This window comes from Hyaena hyaena, unplaced genomic scaffold (genome assembly GCF_003009895.1).
Source record: "Hyaena hyaena isolate Hyena2069 unplaced genomic scaffold, ASM300989v1 scaffold_99, whole genome shotgun sequence".
NCBI classification, from domain to species: Eukaryota; Metazoa; Chordata; class Mammalia; order Carnivora; family Hyaenidae; genus Hyaena; species Hyaena hyaena.
The window spans coordinates 1,938,680-1,956,758 of record NW_024080731.1 but is presented as its reverse complement, the minus strand read 5'-3'; the positions used below and the strand labels follow the sequence as shown (position 1 = coordinate 1,956,758).

The window sequence follows — 18,079 nt, the reverse complement described above, 5'->3', positions numbered from 1 at the left end:
TGTTACCTGTCATTAGTGTCGCACTAGATTATGCCAAGTCAAAAGTGATAACCTTTATATAACATATGCTCCTAAAGGAATTTGATTTTCAGGATAGGTTTTATTTTTGTTTAGTGTTGCTCCCTGTGTAGAAAGCCCATTAGAAATTTCAGTTACACAGGCAGTGAAAATTGTGGTAGATTAAAATAAAGGTGTAAAATATGCAGTTATGTGTTTTTGATAACACTACATGGCTGTACTTAAGATAAATTTTTCTAACTCTAATTTGCTATACTATTTTAAGATTTAGGCAGTTGACTTGTTTCTTTCTATTAAATCAAGTAGAGATCTAGCACCATGATATTTTTACAGGTGTTACCCAGATCCTTGGACATTCTATTAGGTTGCTGATCAAAAGTAAACCTCCACAGAGGAACAGATGAGTCCCCTGGTCTCAAGAACAGTGTCTAAGAAAGGGTCATGCGAGTGGGACAAGAGCTTGGGAGGAAATGAGGTTAGCCAAAGGAAAGAAAGGAAAGAAGGGAGCATTTCATAATTTTTTTCCTAGCTGCCTGTTTTCTTGTTGCTAAGCAGGAGGGAAACATAAAGTAGAGAATAGTTGGCTCTAGGAAAGGCTAAAGATGGAAGTGTTGCTGTAAAGATGGAAACAACTTGCTTTCTTCAGTATGAATGACACATTCAAGCACTGGAATAATTCCTAGCATGAAAAATTAAAATTTTCTAATCTAATTTGATTTTTCAGCATCTTAAGACCTCAGAGTCTACTAGCGTGGGTTCAGGATAGAAGTTAAACTGACATTCATTCACTTATTCATTTGACAAGTAGATATGGAGTGCCTAATATGTGTCAGGCACCACCCAAGATCAAACGACGCAAAGAGCAGACCCAACTCCTTGACCTCATAGAGCTTACATTATTTTGGAGGGAGTCAGAGCAATTTATAAACAAATAATAAATAGCACCATCTGCAAAGCTATGCTATGCTGAGAAAGCAAGGGTGCGGACAGGAATTGCTGGCAAAGATAAAGTAGGATGAATGGGTTATCATTTTAAGCAGCATGGTTGGGAAAGGCCTTAACTAAGAGGAAGACATTTAGGCAAAGCCTAAAGGAGAGGAGAGAATGGGTTTTTTGGATACATGGGGAACATTCAGTCCCATAGTTATTAACATTGCCATACCACTCATGTTGTTTACACTTCTAAAGAAGGAGCTGGTGGTGTTCAAGACCAGGCGGCATATGCATTTTATTTCATGTTATTCATTTCTTTCTCTACTAGCTCATTTCTTTTAAAGCAATCATTTTGATAAAATACTGAAGTTAGAGTTTGTCCCCATGATTTATGCATTTTGGTTTGTGTCTGGTAGTTATGACCTTGAAGTTGTATTGGGATCATCCATCAGCTTTGTAGCAGAGTAGGAAAGAGAACTTGTGGTTCTCATCCTAGGGCTTCATCTATTGGGCCATCTCCACCTCCACTAGGTTATGGATCTTCCTGCTAAGAATGGTAATTACTGGCAACTATGCTGAGAGTGTCTCTTGGATGAACTTGAATTTGTTAAAAGTAGGCAGATTAATAAATTGTTAGTCCCTGATGGATAAGAAGTTGATCCCTTGTAGTTTTTTCCCCACTTGATTTCTCAATATCATTATAGAATAATTTTCTTAGGGATTGATAAATCTCTCATCTGAATTGTTGTTACATTCTGTTTATCTTCTGCCCTTGTCTTTCTAGAGCCCATTTTCAACACAGTAGCTAGAATGATCTTTAAAAAACTTGAGTCAGATCCTGGGACACTTCTGCTCAAAACCCTCTGGAGGCATTTTGTTTCATTCATAGTAGAATCCAAGTTCCATAGAATAATCCACAAGGCTCACATGATACGGCCTGTGCTCCAGTCTGAATTTGCTTTCTGCCAACCTCCACCTTGTTCATTTGTAAGGCCACCTTGTAAGGCTCACTGGGCTCCTTGCTGTTGCAGGCAGATTTTTGCCCAAGGGCCTTTGTCCAAAATTCCTAGGTTTTATAACTTACTCCCTCACTTCTTTCAAGGTTCCTTACAAAAGAAACCAGACCTTGTCATCCAAAAAAATAATGTTTTACCTTCTCTGCCCTTCCATATTCCACTTACTCTTCTTTAGTTTCTCTAATTTATTACCACATGACTTTCTATATATATTTGCATCTAGATCGATTTATTACTTCTTTTCCTCACTAGAGTATAAGCTTTATTAGGGCCAAAATCTTTTTCCTAGCATCGGGGAAAATGTCTAGTTCATGATAAATGTTCAAGTCTGAAGGAAAAAAGAACCTGTTTCAGATTGAAACCCCACTGATTTTGAACTTAGTGCTGCACTCATACAAATAAACTTAACTACTGGTTATTTTTGTTATTGTTGTTTTTCTCCTGATGAGAACAAAGAAAAATTAAAAAACTGTGCAGAAGATTCTGATGTTAGTAAATTAAAGGAAAACAAGCTTGTAATATTAGAAAGAACATTTTAGCTATTGTTTAGGAATAATCTTTTTTTTTTTAATTTCTGAGAGAGAGAGATAGCATGAGCAGAGGAGGGTCGGATAGAGAGGGAGATACAGAATCTGAAGCAGGTCTCAGCCTCTGAGCTAGCTGTCAGCACAAAGCCCGACGTGGGGCTCAAACTCACGAACTGTGAGAACATGACCTGAGCTGAAGTCGGACGCTTAGCCGACTGAGCCACCCAGGCACCCCAGAAATAATCTTTACAATAGACTAATTCATAAAAACAAATTTAAAAGATATACTGTACAACTCATAAACAATATTCTAGAAAAAACAGATATTGTAAAAAAAAATATACCCACCTGCATGAAACACAAGGTAGAAGTGTTTTATAAATTGGGCTTTCATGAATAAAGTGTATTTAAAGACTTAAAAAGTATTCCATTTCTAATACTCCATTTTATTATTGGGATGTTACCATCCCAATAATTACAAACATCAAATGTAAGTTTATGGTATCTTAAGAGGAATTCTGTTTTTTTACCCCCGAGTGGATAAGGTCATTTTTCAAACATTTATTTTTACTCTACCAATCATACATAGTACTCACATGGAATTTTATGCAACTCATTCATAAACTTCTCCTTCAGCTTGGAAAAGGCATCTTCCTTTCCTTCCCCAGGACTGGCTGGCTCTGTGGCATTATGTGGTAGTACAGTTGCAACAGTGGTGACTGGCGGGGCTGCCAGGGCCTCATGATGACTCTCACTCACCATTTTAGGTTCAGGTGAATCTAAGAGGGGAGGGAAGCAAAATAAATAAATAAAAGAACAATTCCAAATGGCTTAACTGATCCCACATCAAAGGTACACAGAGATGAAACACATCAGAGAGTGCACCTGCTCCCTGGGTAAATAGTCTATCATTAGCATATTACTTTATGTTGGCTCATAAAGTATTTATGGAACCACAGTGGAGAGTCTTTCCTAGAAGTTAAGGGCAGACGTACTTCCTGAAAACACTATCCCAACAATAATATGTAAGCTTAAAATCTAGTAGGCGTTTATACTGCCAATTATTTACTGTGCAGATTTAATTTCTAACCCGTACGTGACCGACTGTGTATGAGACAGTTGTTGACAACATACATGCTCTATACTCTGAGCATTTTGTATTTTCTAAAAGGAAAGAAAGATTAAGTATTTATATTGGAAATGTTGACCAATAATAGCATGCATTCAAAATACTAGTTTTAAAATGGTTATAAAGAATACTATTATAACATTGATACTGTAAGATGTCAGGAGTGTCCTAGAGAACTTCTTGAATCTCATTTATTGATGGTACATTTTCCTCCCAGTCATTTATTTTTGACATTTACTGTAGACAATACTGTGATCAATAATTCAGTTGTCTTGCTGGGTAAATGTTTGAAGCCACTGTAAATGTGGCATGATGGACTGTTTGTATCCAGGAAATGATGAAACACACCTTGTCTGTCAAACCATTTCAGTTGATTCACCTTGATTAGATTATTGAATTATTCTATTAAATTATTCCATTACTTTAAATGTTTGTTTACCTCCAAAATATTAAAAAAGTCCTTAAGGTAGCCAGCCAATGAAAATCTCTTATTCTTGAGTACAGAAGACCTCAGTTCTGATCCTCTTCCCTAGCTGTATGAATTCTGACAGGGTATTTGACCTCTTAATTTCTCTGCCTTCTGAAATATAAAGAAACTGACCTGCCCTGGCAAGACTTTTTTTTTTTAAGTACATGTGCAGTGCAGAAGGCATTCTAGAGAGGTAGGATTGAAGTCCTATTCTCCAATCTGAACATATTCTGGACTTTAATAATTAATTTTACTGTGTGGCTTAAGATTTCAGGTGGTGCTGGAAGAAAGAGAACAGGATTTGGGGCAGAAGTCGGGCAAAGCAACTTCACAGTCTCAGCAGGAAAGTTGTTGGACCCATAAATCCCCTTTGCAAAGAAATGGGAATAACCAGAAAACAGTTAAAGGACTTTTATAGAATTAAAATCTTTCGTGAATTAATTATGCATACTTACATATTTAGTGGAAATGCAATTGAAAGTAGAATATTCTCAGATATATGGAATTGTTATTAGACTCTTAAAATCTAGAGAGTTTTTTTTTTTTTAATGTTTTATTTATTTCTAGGAGAGAGAGAGAGAGACAGCCTGAGCAGGGGAGGGTCAGAGAGAGAGAGAGTCACAGACTGAAACAGGCTTCAGGCTCTGAGCTGGCAGTCAGGACACAGCCCGACGCGGGGCTCGAACCCACGAACCGCGAGATCATGACCTAAGCGAAAGTCGGACGCTTAACCGACTAAGCCACCCAGGTGCCCCAAAATCTAGAGAGTTTTGGATTTCATGGAAGGAAAGGATGACTGAGACTAATACATACACATAGATAACTGGTTTTCATTTTACCATATGTTATTTTTTAAAGCTTTTAATTTTCCACTAGTAGCTGCTAATATGACATGAAAGGGTAGAGTTACATAGGGGCTTAAATCTTCTCTGTTCTTGAGTTTCTTAATTTGTAAAGTGAGAATAATCCTACCAGAGACAAAAGGTTTTCGAGTGTACAATAAGGCAATCTAATGAACTTAGCACTCTATCAACTGATCAATCGGTCCTTCTGTCCTCTCTCTTTCTTTCCCTAGTAATACTTGGTAACCCAGAATTTTCCAGGTTGTGGAAAACTGTATTTTTTTCCCCAACTCAAAGTCACTTTCCAGAAGGTTTTCTTGATTTCGAATCTGTTTAGCTTAGGATGTGTCTCCCTGCTAAAATTTGGAGTCCTGTTTGCATAACATAGGTGAAACTACTGATACTGAGAATAACATAACTTTTATATTTCATGTGAGTCAGCAAGACTAAAATTACATATACATTCATACATACACAAACACATACGTATGTATGAAATAGTAGTATGTATGTATTCAAAAACCGAATTTGGTCCTCTGCTGTGAGAGTCACCAGATATGATATGCATTATTTTGTATTTCTACAAGATAGTAGAGGATATTTGAAGAATCATAGTTTACTGTAGAGTGTAAAGAAATCATTGTAGTAAATACAAATACACACAACAGTGCCATCATTAAATTAAAGGTATATTCTCTAATTATGTTTCAGGTCAATTTTGCATCTCCTAGAAATGAGAGATTGTTGCTGGTCACCTAGAGTGATCAGCTTCTACCCCGAAATGGCTTTCTAGTCTTTGTGTGTACAAATGATTGGGTCTTTTGCTACCCAGGTTGTTAAATATTTTCACTTTACTCCAGTTTATAATGGAATATAAAACATTTCTTCATATAAGCTGAATGATCTAAAAGACTATTTAAAAAAGACTTTTGTTCAATAGTTAACATCTAGAAGATGGATTCAATGTTTACTCAATGTTTTTTTAATGAAGCAATGAATATTTTCATAATTTCCAAAAACAGTCTTCTACAGGCATAACGTATGCTTTAGAAGTGTTGTTATCAAAAAAGGTAAAAGCTATAAACTTTTAGCTGTTATTTATCAATGATTTATCTCTATCATTTCTGATTATTTTAAATCAAGAAAGGATTATAGATAAGTAGACATGCTCCTTTTACTTAATGTATACCACTGTGAAATTAAAGTCTTCATAAAATACAAAAATATAATGGACAATTAAGGATCTAATATACTGACAAAGAAAGACTGATTGCTTAATATTCTTATTCCTTCCTATTTTGAGAGATAATGCTGTTGTAAATAGAAAAACATAGAATATTTACATGGCTTTTCAGTTCATATTTATGGAAATAAAAAGCTTATCGAGAAGCATCATTTTGTAGATGAAAACCTAGCCAGTTATTCAGTTCTGGCTAATGTGATAATCTTATATTCTTTTATGCAGCATTTTTTGCTTATTCAGGAAAAAATTATATTCTACTCAAGTTTGATAAAATAACAGCCAAAAGTTACTGATACCTGCTAAGTGCTTAGATATATGAAATCATATAGTTCCCATACCACTCCCATGAGAGCTATAATTATCACCCATTTAATGGCAAGGAGACTAAGGAATACAGCAGTTATGCAACTGGTTCAAAGTTATGCAATAGTAATTAGTAGAGTTGGGATTTGACCCTAGATGTCTTGGCCACTACAGTCTTAGGGACTTGCACACTATGCGACAAGCATTGAGTAAAACTGTAGTTTTTGAAAGAATTTTTGGACTATAAGCGATCCTAAGAAGTACATTTTACATTGTGTGTCAGTATACTCTCTCTGCCTATACATTATATACTGAACAAAAGCTTCACACAAAAACACTTGCCCCCACTATGAAATATTCTGATTATTCAGGTCTGTTCTTCTTCACTAAAAACCTCTAGTTATACCTCCAAATCGTATACACTAGCTTCACAATCCACTAATGATCCAAAGTTTGGAAAACCACTATAAAAAGGGACATCTGAAGATACAGTAAAACTGATGGAGCTAATGAAGGCTAAAGATACCACTTACTGATCTGTTGTGTGCTAAAATACTGTCATTTGTATAATATTCTTAATTCTCATTGAACCCTGAAAAGCAACTTAGTCTTGTTTTACAGAAGAAATTGGGATGTGGAGAGGTTAATGATTTGTCCTACAAAGATTTAGCCTGGTTCAAGCTTCTTTCCACTAGTTTAAGCCTGGTTCGAGGTTCTTTCCACTAGTTTAATAATAATGTTTATATATTATTCAACAATTGAATTGGTACTGGAAAGATATTTATAATTTTCTTTTGAACTGATTTACCAGTAAATGGAAAACACAAGTCCTTTTGCCAATGGGAAACGGATTAATTTTAGAGATGTAGTCATTTAGTTGGTTAAAGTGGAATTTGGTATCTTGAAATAATGCCAAGAGAAATAATATCAGACAGAAAAATAAATTCCCCTCCAGGAGATAGTTTTGTATGCACAACATAAGCAAGCAGTTCTCAAAGAAAGGAATACAAATCCTCCTGATAAGTGTTTAATTTCACAAATAGTCAAAAACCTAAGAGTTAAAATAACAATGAGCTAATATATATTCATTTGTAAATTTGGGTAAATGTAGATATATGAAGGTGAAGTTTCAGAAAAGTGAGCAATTAGGAAAGCCCATAGAATAGGAAAATACTTTCTGGAGGCCAAAGGAACAAAACATATAAAAAAGCTGTAGAAATGCTAGGATGCCTGCCTGGCTCAGTCATCGGACTTTGGCTCAGGTCATGACCTCACTGTTTGTGAGTTCAAGCCCCGCATCGGGCTCTGTGCCTGTGTGACAGCTCAGAGCCTGGACCCTGCTTTGGATTCTGTGTCTCCCTTTCTCTCCGCCCCTCCCCTGCTTGCGCTCTGTCTCTCTCTTTCAAAAATAAATAACATTAAAAAATATATTTAAAAAGATGTAGAAGTGCTCATTCTTTTTCTAGGAATTTACAGTAAGGAATCTGAGGGGTACAAACAACTTAAGGATGTTTATTGTAACTTATTTGTCATATTATAAGAGCAGAAACTATGTAAAGAGAGACTTAAATTATGGTAATCCATCAAATAACATTATTAAAATTATCTTCACGGTAAATATTTACAAACCTGGAAACACATTATAGTGTTAGATTTAAAAAAAAGCAAATTACAAAATGTTATGAAATATGTCCAATTTTTCTAAAAAACTCTGTATCAGAGAGATTGGAAAGATAAATTTAAAATGATAAACTTGTGGTAGATTCGTCATTTTTTTCTATATGTTTACATTGCCAGTATATTAGAAACCTGAATTATCTTAAATTACACAGAGGAAAAAAAGGTTTAACGCTATCTTGCTCTTAAGAAAAACTGAATCTTGCAGAAAGAGTAATTTCCTAGTGCCAGATTTTTAAAAAAACTATTTTAAAATGTAATGTAAAAAGCTAAATTGCAGGAAGTAATGATTTAGCTATGTGTGTAGCAAAAATATAATATTCAAAGTGACCACTGGTTAAAAGACAATGTAGAAAAAATATTAAGGTATAATAGAGGTTAATGCTTTTGTGGTACAAAATGAGGAAAATCGGGATTTTTTGGTTGCCATGACAACTTCCCTTTGTCCCTTATATTCTTCTTAGTAGGACTTTAATTATGCCTATCTCTAGGTCTATAAATTGATACAGATTTCTCAGATTATATAGTGAGATAGTCTACTTTACTGCATAAACATAACGATTTCTGGAGAAAGCGCTATTTCCATTTAAGTATTGTATTTTATAATAATAGCATCAAAATTAAAAAGCAAACAGGAGAAAAAGGTCAAAGAGATGCTGAAAATATTACTTAAAGAAAAGTATTCAAAGGCAGAAATGCCCCAAACTGAAAGTAACTATTGAAGTAATTATCATATAGAGTCGGGGGGATATCACAGAATATGTTAGAGTGCATTTTTGAGATGGAGGGCAGGATTAAGTGATTTTATTCCATCAGAATTTTCCTCGACCTTCTGTAGGTGTAAGTGGGAGCTATAAGAGGATGCCATGGGAATCTCTCCCTTCCTTTCAGTAATGAGGCCCTTAGTTTCAGAGAGTGCTGCCTAAGGACAGCTCCTAGCTAAGCGATCTCTCCTAAATGATTGCCCTTAGCTGGAGGGGACTGCCTTGCCCAAGGTGAAACCTGCTTTCCCAGAGGCAGCCCACATCCAATTGACTAGTGGGTGCTTGCATAGAGGCCTGGCCCCCTGCCTCAGTTTGATCTCTGAAGGGCCCTACAGGATCAGCTAAAGCCTGTGGTGACTGCACCTCAGTTTGTTAGAAACCCCCTTTGCCCAAACCAGCTTTTCCCCATCCCCCTACCCAGGAAGCATTCCCCAGCAAGCTACATCAGACTCAGAACAGCTTCCCAAGGAATCTGACCTATGGACCCATGGCATCCACTCTGGCAGATTTTGGGGGGGAGAAAAGAAAACTAATGTCAAGGTTTCATTTAAATCCTTTCCAAACCCAAGGATCTTTAGGCAGTAAGTGAAGTCTAGCAGTGTTATAAAAGTCTACAAGTTGGCAGATGTTTGAATGTCAGGCTTAAGGTATATCTTCTCTCTAGTTTAAATAGATACTTTCTCTTGAAGGAAGGAAGAGGAAAGCTGGAAATTATATGGTCTCTCTCATGGTGATGACAGCTGACTTCTGGCGATAGTCCCAGTACAAGGGCGAGAGATGAAAGGTTGTGTTTAGACCTTGGAGCAAATGGAAACACAGCACGCCACCTACCTTCAGAAACCATAAAAAAGTACAGGCTCCTGGGTCTTTTCCTTCCTTTCTTTCCAAAATAGATTGAGTTGCCTCCAGATTTTACCTATTTAGTCACAAAAGCCTCCTGAGAGGTACAGGGAGGATTTTACTTAAGAGTGTGGTTCTCAGGCAGTAACTCTCATAAATAGCTTTGCACATTGAATATAAGTGGGTCTGCTTAGCTCTGAGTATAGAATCAGCATCTCTCCCCAACCCTACAAATAGCACACTACAAATGTTGAAAAGGTGTGTAGAGTTTTATCCAAAGATATCTTTGGAAGAGCTAAAGCAGGAAGGAAATACTGAAATGCTCACCAGCTGCATTTCCTAGGAGTCAACTTATTTGTTTAGCTACCACTTTATTGAGATTGAAGCATGACTGACCTGCAAAGAGCTGTACGTATTTAATGAATGAAACTTAGTGGACTTAGCGATAAGTATACACCCAAGAAACCATCACCACAGTCTCTAGTTCCTGGCTCTATACAAAGCGCTAAATGGCTTCTCTCTCTCTTTTTGTAAACCTGTCTCTCTGCAGCCACCTAGTGCCCTATTGGTTTTCCTTCTTCCTTGTCTTGTCTTTCTCTCTCCTCTCTGATCAAAATTCTCCTATTCTTATCTTTGCCTTTCTTCTTAGTTTCTTCCCTTCAAAGGGGAGAACAAAAATTTATCGTTAGGTCTCCTTTATCATGTACTAGGCACTTGACGTATGTCATGAGTGTCTACTGAACCCTATGCTTTATGTGAAGGCAGAGAAAAAGAGACTAAGACCTCAATTCTCAATCTCAAGACAGCCCAGGAGTTTCTCCTGGCTACCTTTTCCTGTCATTATGGAAACCCAATGTACCCCCACGGTGATAGCTCTTGATACCAATAGTGGTGAATTGCAAAGCACAGGTATCTTCTTGACAACTAGAAGACAACTAGAAACATGACCCTGCTGGCCAGGAGGCAGATGGAAAAGTATGAATAAGAAGTAACAAGTAGGACCAGGAATTAGGAAATTTGGATCCAAAGGAAATAGGCAGAGAAAGGTATATAGATGTGAGGTGCTCAAAATAGTAGACTAGCTAAAGGCAAATATTTGTATTAAAAACGAGAGATCAAACTCTTTAAGTGGCCAGCTACTTTAGTAGAGGTTAGAAAACTTTGATTTATCAAGTTTCTCTTTTCATATTTTTAGTGTAAATTATTCCTTTAAAAATATAATTTGGTTTTCTAGATTTTCTGGTGTTTATCTCCTTCCATTCTTGCCCCAGGACAGGCAAAAGTTGTTCCTCAAGATCCATTTTCCTTATAGGCGGATAGTGGTTGTAATAAGAATGTGGTTATTCTCCTACCTCACTCTAGTTTTGATTGTGTAAGAAATAATGTCCTATGTCAAAAAAATTCACTACTACTCAGGTATATTTCCAAGTTGGCCCAATTTGCTCAAAATTGTTATTTTCTTCTTTCAACTTTGTTTTGTCTAATGAGAGACCAATCTAACCCTGGATCCTGCAGAGGTGGGAAGTGGGTAGGAGATGTACTCAAGATATGAACCCCAGTCCTTACCCATTCCAAGCTCCTTTTCAGTGAAATTGCCCTGCTCACAGACTCTAGTGATGGGCAAGAGTCTAGGTCGAATTCATGGCCACCCCCTTCGCCATAGTCACAGTGGATTTATGGAGGGATGAGCACTTGACTCCAGGGCAGCTCACTTAAATGCTGGCCTAAGGCCAATGACACTATTTGGCATGAAAAAGTGAGTGAGGCACATTAAATTGCCCCCTTCAGGAAATGAACCTGTGAAGTGCCTGGAAGAAACTGAGACATAGAGGAGAAGTGTGCTTATTGTCAGAGTTAATAAGTGGTGAAGCCCGGCTTCTAAACACCATGACCGCTGTCCAGTTTGTCCAGTTGCCACCATTTGTCCTTTGGACTGCTTTCCAGGTCTAAGTTGATTACATAGCATACTATAAAAACTAATATTGATGATAATCAGAGTAGCTGCACCTTGTGATCAGGAAGGTATCATCAGAAGTAAAACCTACTGTGAGGTTCACTAGGCTTGGTAGCTTTGGGGATATTTAAATATATAGCCAGAGCCGGTAAATTCTGATTCTAAGTCTGCCCTGCATTCATAATTAAATGTATGTAGGAGAGTGATAGAACTGATGGTACAGAGTGATCTACGGCCTAGAAAAATGCTGTAGTGGCCAACTGATGAGTATTTAAAACACTCAATTAAATGTATTTTCTTTTTAAATTTTGCATCTCAGAAATGGGAATTTGTCGTATCATCGGTGTCATTTTACTCTTACTCTTGGCCAGGCCTGTGCACTCCCAGTCTGCTTGCTATCCCCATGGATGTTCCAGTCAACAAATCATTTAAAGGCCATTTGAGGAAGGAATCTGAACCCTGCTTTTGGTCTTCGAGCTTTCTACTGTAACCTTGTACAGTTAAAACTAGCAGAAGGAGAGTCAAGTGTCTTGGAAGATTTTGGAAGCTTCATTGGAACAATATTTAAAGAAATGCTTTATCTAACACTATTGATAGCACAAAGGTAAATGTGCATAAAAAGACGGGCATCATTAACTCTAACTTGAGAACAGGTTTAGAAATTTAGAAACTTATGCAATCTATTTTGCTTTTAATTTCTCCATTTGTATGCACAAAATTAACACAAAATAAAATCTAAGTATGAATGATTTTTCAATAAGTACAAAACAAAAATTCAAGGGGTATGAAACCACTTTTGATATCATTTACTTTGTAGCATTTTTTCTTGGTAGTATGTAAAATAATGGTGTGTCTTTAATTAATTGTTTCTTACAGTACATAAAATAGAAATTTCCTATAGAACAAAGAGAACGCATTAGCATTGTTTACAAGTGATGTATTTGAAAGCAATAAATTTGGTAAAATTTTTAACAAACTGAATTTCTCATTCCCAGAAGATCAATCACCACAATTACATTTAGCAATTGAAGGCAATATAAATTTCAGAAGAACTAGCTAAAATAAAAATAAATCCATGAGCCAAATGGAAATTATATTTATTGCTACAATATTTCCCCCTTCAGACCTATAATATAGACAATAAAAGAATGGAAACAAGTAAATCATATCCAATCCAAAGCCCAAGTACTGAATTACTGTAAAATGATACAGAAAATCAAGGGGTCTTAAACAAAATTGAAAATTTCCCACCTACAATAGGGAAATAAATTTTGAAAATTGGGATAGGAGGGCATTGTCTAAAAGCATATAATGAATTCAAAAATTTAATAGTGTTTTTCTAATCTATTTACTGTGTACCCATTTCTCTATTAATAAAATGTTGTAGTTTTAAAAGCTGCCATTTATTTCAAAAGCACCACTCAATTGAGAACTTTGATGACTAGAAGCGACCTCCTAAGATTTTGTTAAGCCTGTCAGAATCATAATTAAGGAAAAGTATCAAAAGTGCCTTTCAAATGCATTATAAATATGACAGATGTATTTTGCACTGTTTTAAAAGTTGTACAGTAAGGGTCAAAACCTCTTTAATTTTTTTTTTTTTTTTTTTTTTTTGCTACAATGGTAGATAGGAAAACCTAGAGAGGAAGTTGATCTTTCATGGCGCAATTTAACATAGTTTTCAGCAACAATGCTCATTGTGTACAATATTAATTCAAGTTATCTCTCTTTAACTTTTGTATAGTAAGATTCTAGATTTTTTGGCAGTATCTAAGAGATACAGCTTAGCTAGATCCAGCCAAATTGGCTCTCAAACTGTTTTCTATAGAAACTACAGATAGATAATTTGGAATTCCCATTTTTCATTGCTTTGCTGAAACTCAGCTCTGAACACTTGCTGTTTCTGAGCTGCAGGCGCTTGAGAGAAAATCTAAGCTTGCAACTCAAAGCCCTCTTTTATCAAACTGTGCTCAAACTGTCATTGTTTTGTCACACAGTGAAGCAAAGCTTTAAAATCGATCCATACACAGTTCAGATTGTGGTAAATATGATGAAAAATTCTGCAATCTACAGTCAGAAATAGTGTATTAATAAATTAAAAGAGTAACCCTTTATAAGCCTATAGTATTAGCCAGACATTTTTATAAGAGCTTTAAACACAGAAGCTCATTTAATGCTCACAAAATAAACCCTGTGTCAGGCAGTATTATTATCTATTATAGATGAGAAAACATGCCAAAGGCTGCACAGCTAGTAAATGTTGGAGCAAGGACTTAGACTGAAACAGGCTAGCTCCAGGGCCTATGGAATTCTGCCTCACTAATAAATGGATAGATGTTGAATGAATGAATATTTTGGGTGCCTACGATGTGTCTGACATGAGGATGCTAGGGCTCTGGATACAATTCAAGAAGTTCATTCACCATCTGTATGCTTGGGGATGCATACAGATGGTTAGAATCCAATGTGTTATATGCTGTAGTAGAAATCATTCTAGGAGGCTACTGAGAGAAGATACCAGATAGAAAACCATTGAGATTTTCTAAATATAGTGGGGCCTGAAGACTGTTTATATGCTAGATGTATATCTGTATGTCTATGTGTATATATCAGATATGAAGTATCGAAGATGGTGATTTGGCTTCTTCTTCCTAAATTCTATCTTCTGTTGTGTGCCAACAAATTAATTTGAGAACATGAAACCTGAATGAACAATACACACAATTTATAAAATAATCACGTCTCACTTTCTCATCTAATCAGTCTTTCCGATGTAAGACAAGCCCTATTTTTTTCAACTCCTTATCTCCACTCATGGTGAACTTTATTAGTTTCTTTCACTCTATGTCTATCTCTATAGAGATCTCTCTAGAGAGATCTCTATAGAGAGATCGATATCTACAGAGATAGATATAGAGAGAAACTAATATATCGTGTATGTATATATATATATTTACATATATATCGTGTGTATATATATATTATACATATACACATATATACATTATGTATATATATGAGGATGCTAGGGCTCTAGCATATAGATAGATAGATAGATATAGATATAGATCTCTCCCGTGTGTGGTGTGTGTGTGTGTGTGTGTGTGTGTGTGTGTGTGTATCATTGTAATCTCATTGTTTTTGTCTGTGGTTGGCTTAGTCAGGGAAGGGCCTGTGATCCAGTTGAGGCTATTGTGATATGAGATGAGGTCTGTTGGGTGATTTCTGAGGAAATTTTTCTAACTCTTAACGATATACATACAGAAGGCAGTCTCTCTTCTGCTGGTGGTGGTTGTGCTTCTGTGTGGTACTTGGAAGTGCTTGCAGTCATGCAATCATGAGAGAATCTAGTGCAGCAGGCTGGTGCTTTACAGATGATGATGCTAAAAGTTGACAGTAACCAAGCCCCTCATGATGCTGTGGGGCTGCTATACTGGCTAAAACTACCACCACCCTGCCTCGAAACTTCTTGCAATGGGAGATAATGCATTTTCCTTATGGTTTAATCCATTTTGTGTTGTGTCTCTTGTTGCTTGCAGCCAGAAGCTGCTACATACAAATACTTTATAATCTGATTTCCACAATGACAAAAATAAAGTTTACTTTTTCTATTGGCTAATGTTTTTATTATGCTGTGCCAGATTGACCCATTAAAACCCTTTACCTGTGTGTGCCTTTGACCCCCTAGTTTATGGTTATCAAGAAGTCTAAGGGACACTCATTATATTTTCTCCTATTCAGAACAGGGCTGTATCTTCCCCACATCGTATGAATTAAGGTGAAGATCATTGCCCTACATCCTATGGTGCTAGGTACATATAAACAAATGGATTTGAAATATAAGAAAATTCATTTTGGCAATTTGTTTGATCAAATGTAGAAGATTTGAAAGGTTAAGGTAGGGTGCTAATTTTGTATATTGTGTTCAAATTAAATGTTCTGTTTTCTAATGTGCCCATAATTAATCAAAGCTTGTGTGAGGGGAGCACCTAAGAAGTAAATCAAGGAGTCAAACATTTGGAAAGGAATATTTGAAAGGCGGCTAGCCTATTATGTTCATTAGGTAGCATAGTCTCCAAGTGTCTCTTGGTGGCTTCCCTTTCTTTTGCTGCTGCCTCTCCTCCTTTCCTTTTGTCTCTTCATAGGCAATGGCTTGTTTTCTGTCTCTCCATCAAGTCAAGGTTTGATAGAGTTAGAGATACATCTATGAACAATTAAATGTCTTCTTTCCTCTTCACAAACCCAGATCATACCACTCTAAGAAAGTGAACTTAAGAACAGATTTCCTATATAATGCCATCAAGTCGCCACCTCACATGTAAGCATCATTGTGAAAAATAGGACTTTTTTTTCATCAGTCTAGTCTAAACTATGATGAATTAATTAGGAGAAAATTTGTATTTAGCCAAATGTTTTTTTTTCTTCCTTGCTGTTAATATACAACTGCATTTCTGTAAAATGGTTAATATCAATATCTAGAATCTCAATTAATATCCAACTGGCTAAGGAGACATTTGAGTGAGGGCACACTGTTACAAATTCAAACTGGATATATTACAGATGAACTAACGCTTTTCCTAAGATAAAAGTGTCTTGATAGCATGAATAAAATATGAGTGTTGATTTCAGTCATCTAGAAGTCACCCTGTATTACAGAAGGTGAAATATAGAATAAAAATAGGAGTTATGACTTAATAAAATTCTGCTTGTTTACTGGATATGTTGTTCATAGAAATTACTCAGGGGCATTTGCAATCAAAGACAAAAAAGTGCCTGAAAACAAAAGAATGTGTGCAAGTTCTGTGCCTTATAAAAAAAAACAAAACAAAACCGTAGGAATGCTAGCAAGGCATTCCTAAATGTAGTAAAAAGAAAAGTCAAACTGATATATACAAGAGAGACTTTTAGAATGGCAGCTTCAAATCAGAATTTTCCAGGCTAGAAGTAGAAAGAAGAGGCAAAAGGGAGCTTTACTTAGAAAGTTTACAGCTGCAAAGATGAAAATAAGAACAGCATACCTAAAGGAATGCATTTCCAAGTTCTGCATGTTAGAATAGATTAAGTTCAATTTTGGAGAGAATCGGTAATTGGACAGTTGGTAGAGCATTTTGGTGATGAAATATGGAGGCCTGCCTCAAATCCAAAGTGACTATAAAATCTACACAATCTTGGGCACACATTGTTACTGAATCTCTTTCACAAAATGCTGACAAGGGAAGAGAGAGAAGGCAGCTGGTAGGGAGAAAACAGATACAGAGCATTCAGTGTTGCAGGAGGGCAGCATGCAAAATCATGCTGTTATTCATGATAACAAGTAAAGGAACAAGCCAGCATTTTGCAGAGGGTGTTGGAGAAAAGAAAAGTCTCTGTAGAAAGCAGCCGATGGAGATGGCACTTTCTAGAAGTCCATCATCAAAGCCTGAATACAGTTCTGAGTGAGAACACAGCATTCCAGATGAGGTAAGAATGGTGTGGCTTTGAAGAGGACAAAAGAACGGAGGCAGTGAACAATGTGGGAGTCTATCCTGTCCTTGAGACTTCTGACTTGGCCGTGCTGGTAAAAGACTATAATAAATACTCAGTGCAGGGTGCCTAGAACTTGATGTCAGAATGTCAGCTGATAACAGAATGTCAGTGTACAAGGCTTGTACTTTGAAAAATTCATGCATACTTCCCCCCTTTTTTTTTTTTTACAGGGGCCGGTCTCCATGATATCTATGCATTTACTGTCTTGCATGTATAATTTAGACCCAAGTGTTGTACTCTTAACAAGCAGATTGAAAGAAAACAACTTAAGTTTTTGAGTATTGTCTTTATGAATAGGCCTAAAAAAGAGAAACACTTTAACAGTTTCTCTGCACGTGACTATTCTGTCATCTCACTCTTATGTCTTCTTGACCAAAGCTTTTAACTACATCTCTACTCCCTTGACACTTTTCACTGTAGACATTTATGTTACTGCAGAAGACAAAAAACTCCTATAAAATTAATGTTCAACTTGATGTAGGCATGAAATTCTAATGCTGTCCAGAAAGGGATCATGCTGTTTCAAAATAATTCTTAGTGTAATTCTACAAATAAAGAAACCATTTATATCCATAAAATACTTGTTTTCTGTGTATTGCATAAAATCAATTTATATTCAAATATTTGGCTACCGCCAGATCAATGTCTTTTAGAGAGCTTAGAAACAAAAGCACCGTAGAGATTAACTGTGAAACATTTTGCTCTATGAAGAACAATAAAACAGAAATAAAATATTAACAGGATCACAAAGCAATGCCGACAAGAATGCCTTGGGAGCTGTGGGTCACTTCTGAATTAAGTTTTCTATCTCTGTTCTTGAAATCGATGCATTTTCCCC

At 36.2% G+C, this 18,079-nt stretch overlaps 1 protein-coding gene across 1 annotated transcript in view; it reads right to left on the bottom strand.

Annotated features, from left to right (window-relative positions):
• Positions 1-18,079, bottom strand: part of SYT1 (synaptotagmin 1) — a 554,785-nt gene that overhangs the window by 211,145 nt on the left and 325,561 nt on the right. Inside the window, exon 4 of the mRNA XM_039235556.1 lies at positions 3,091-3,273. Within this exon, the coding sequence (XP_039091487.1) occupies positions 3,091-3,256 (166 nt within the window). The 5' untranslated portion in view covers positions 3,257-3,273. The remainder of the gene's footprint in view (positions 1-3,090; positions 3,274-18,079) is intronic.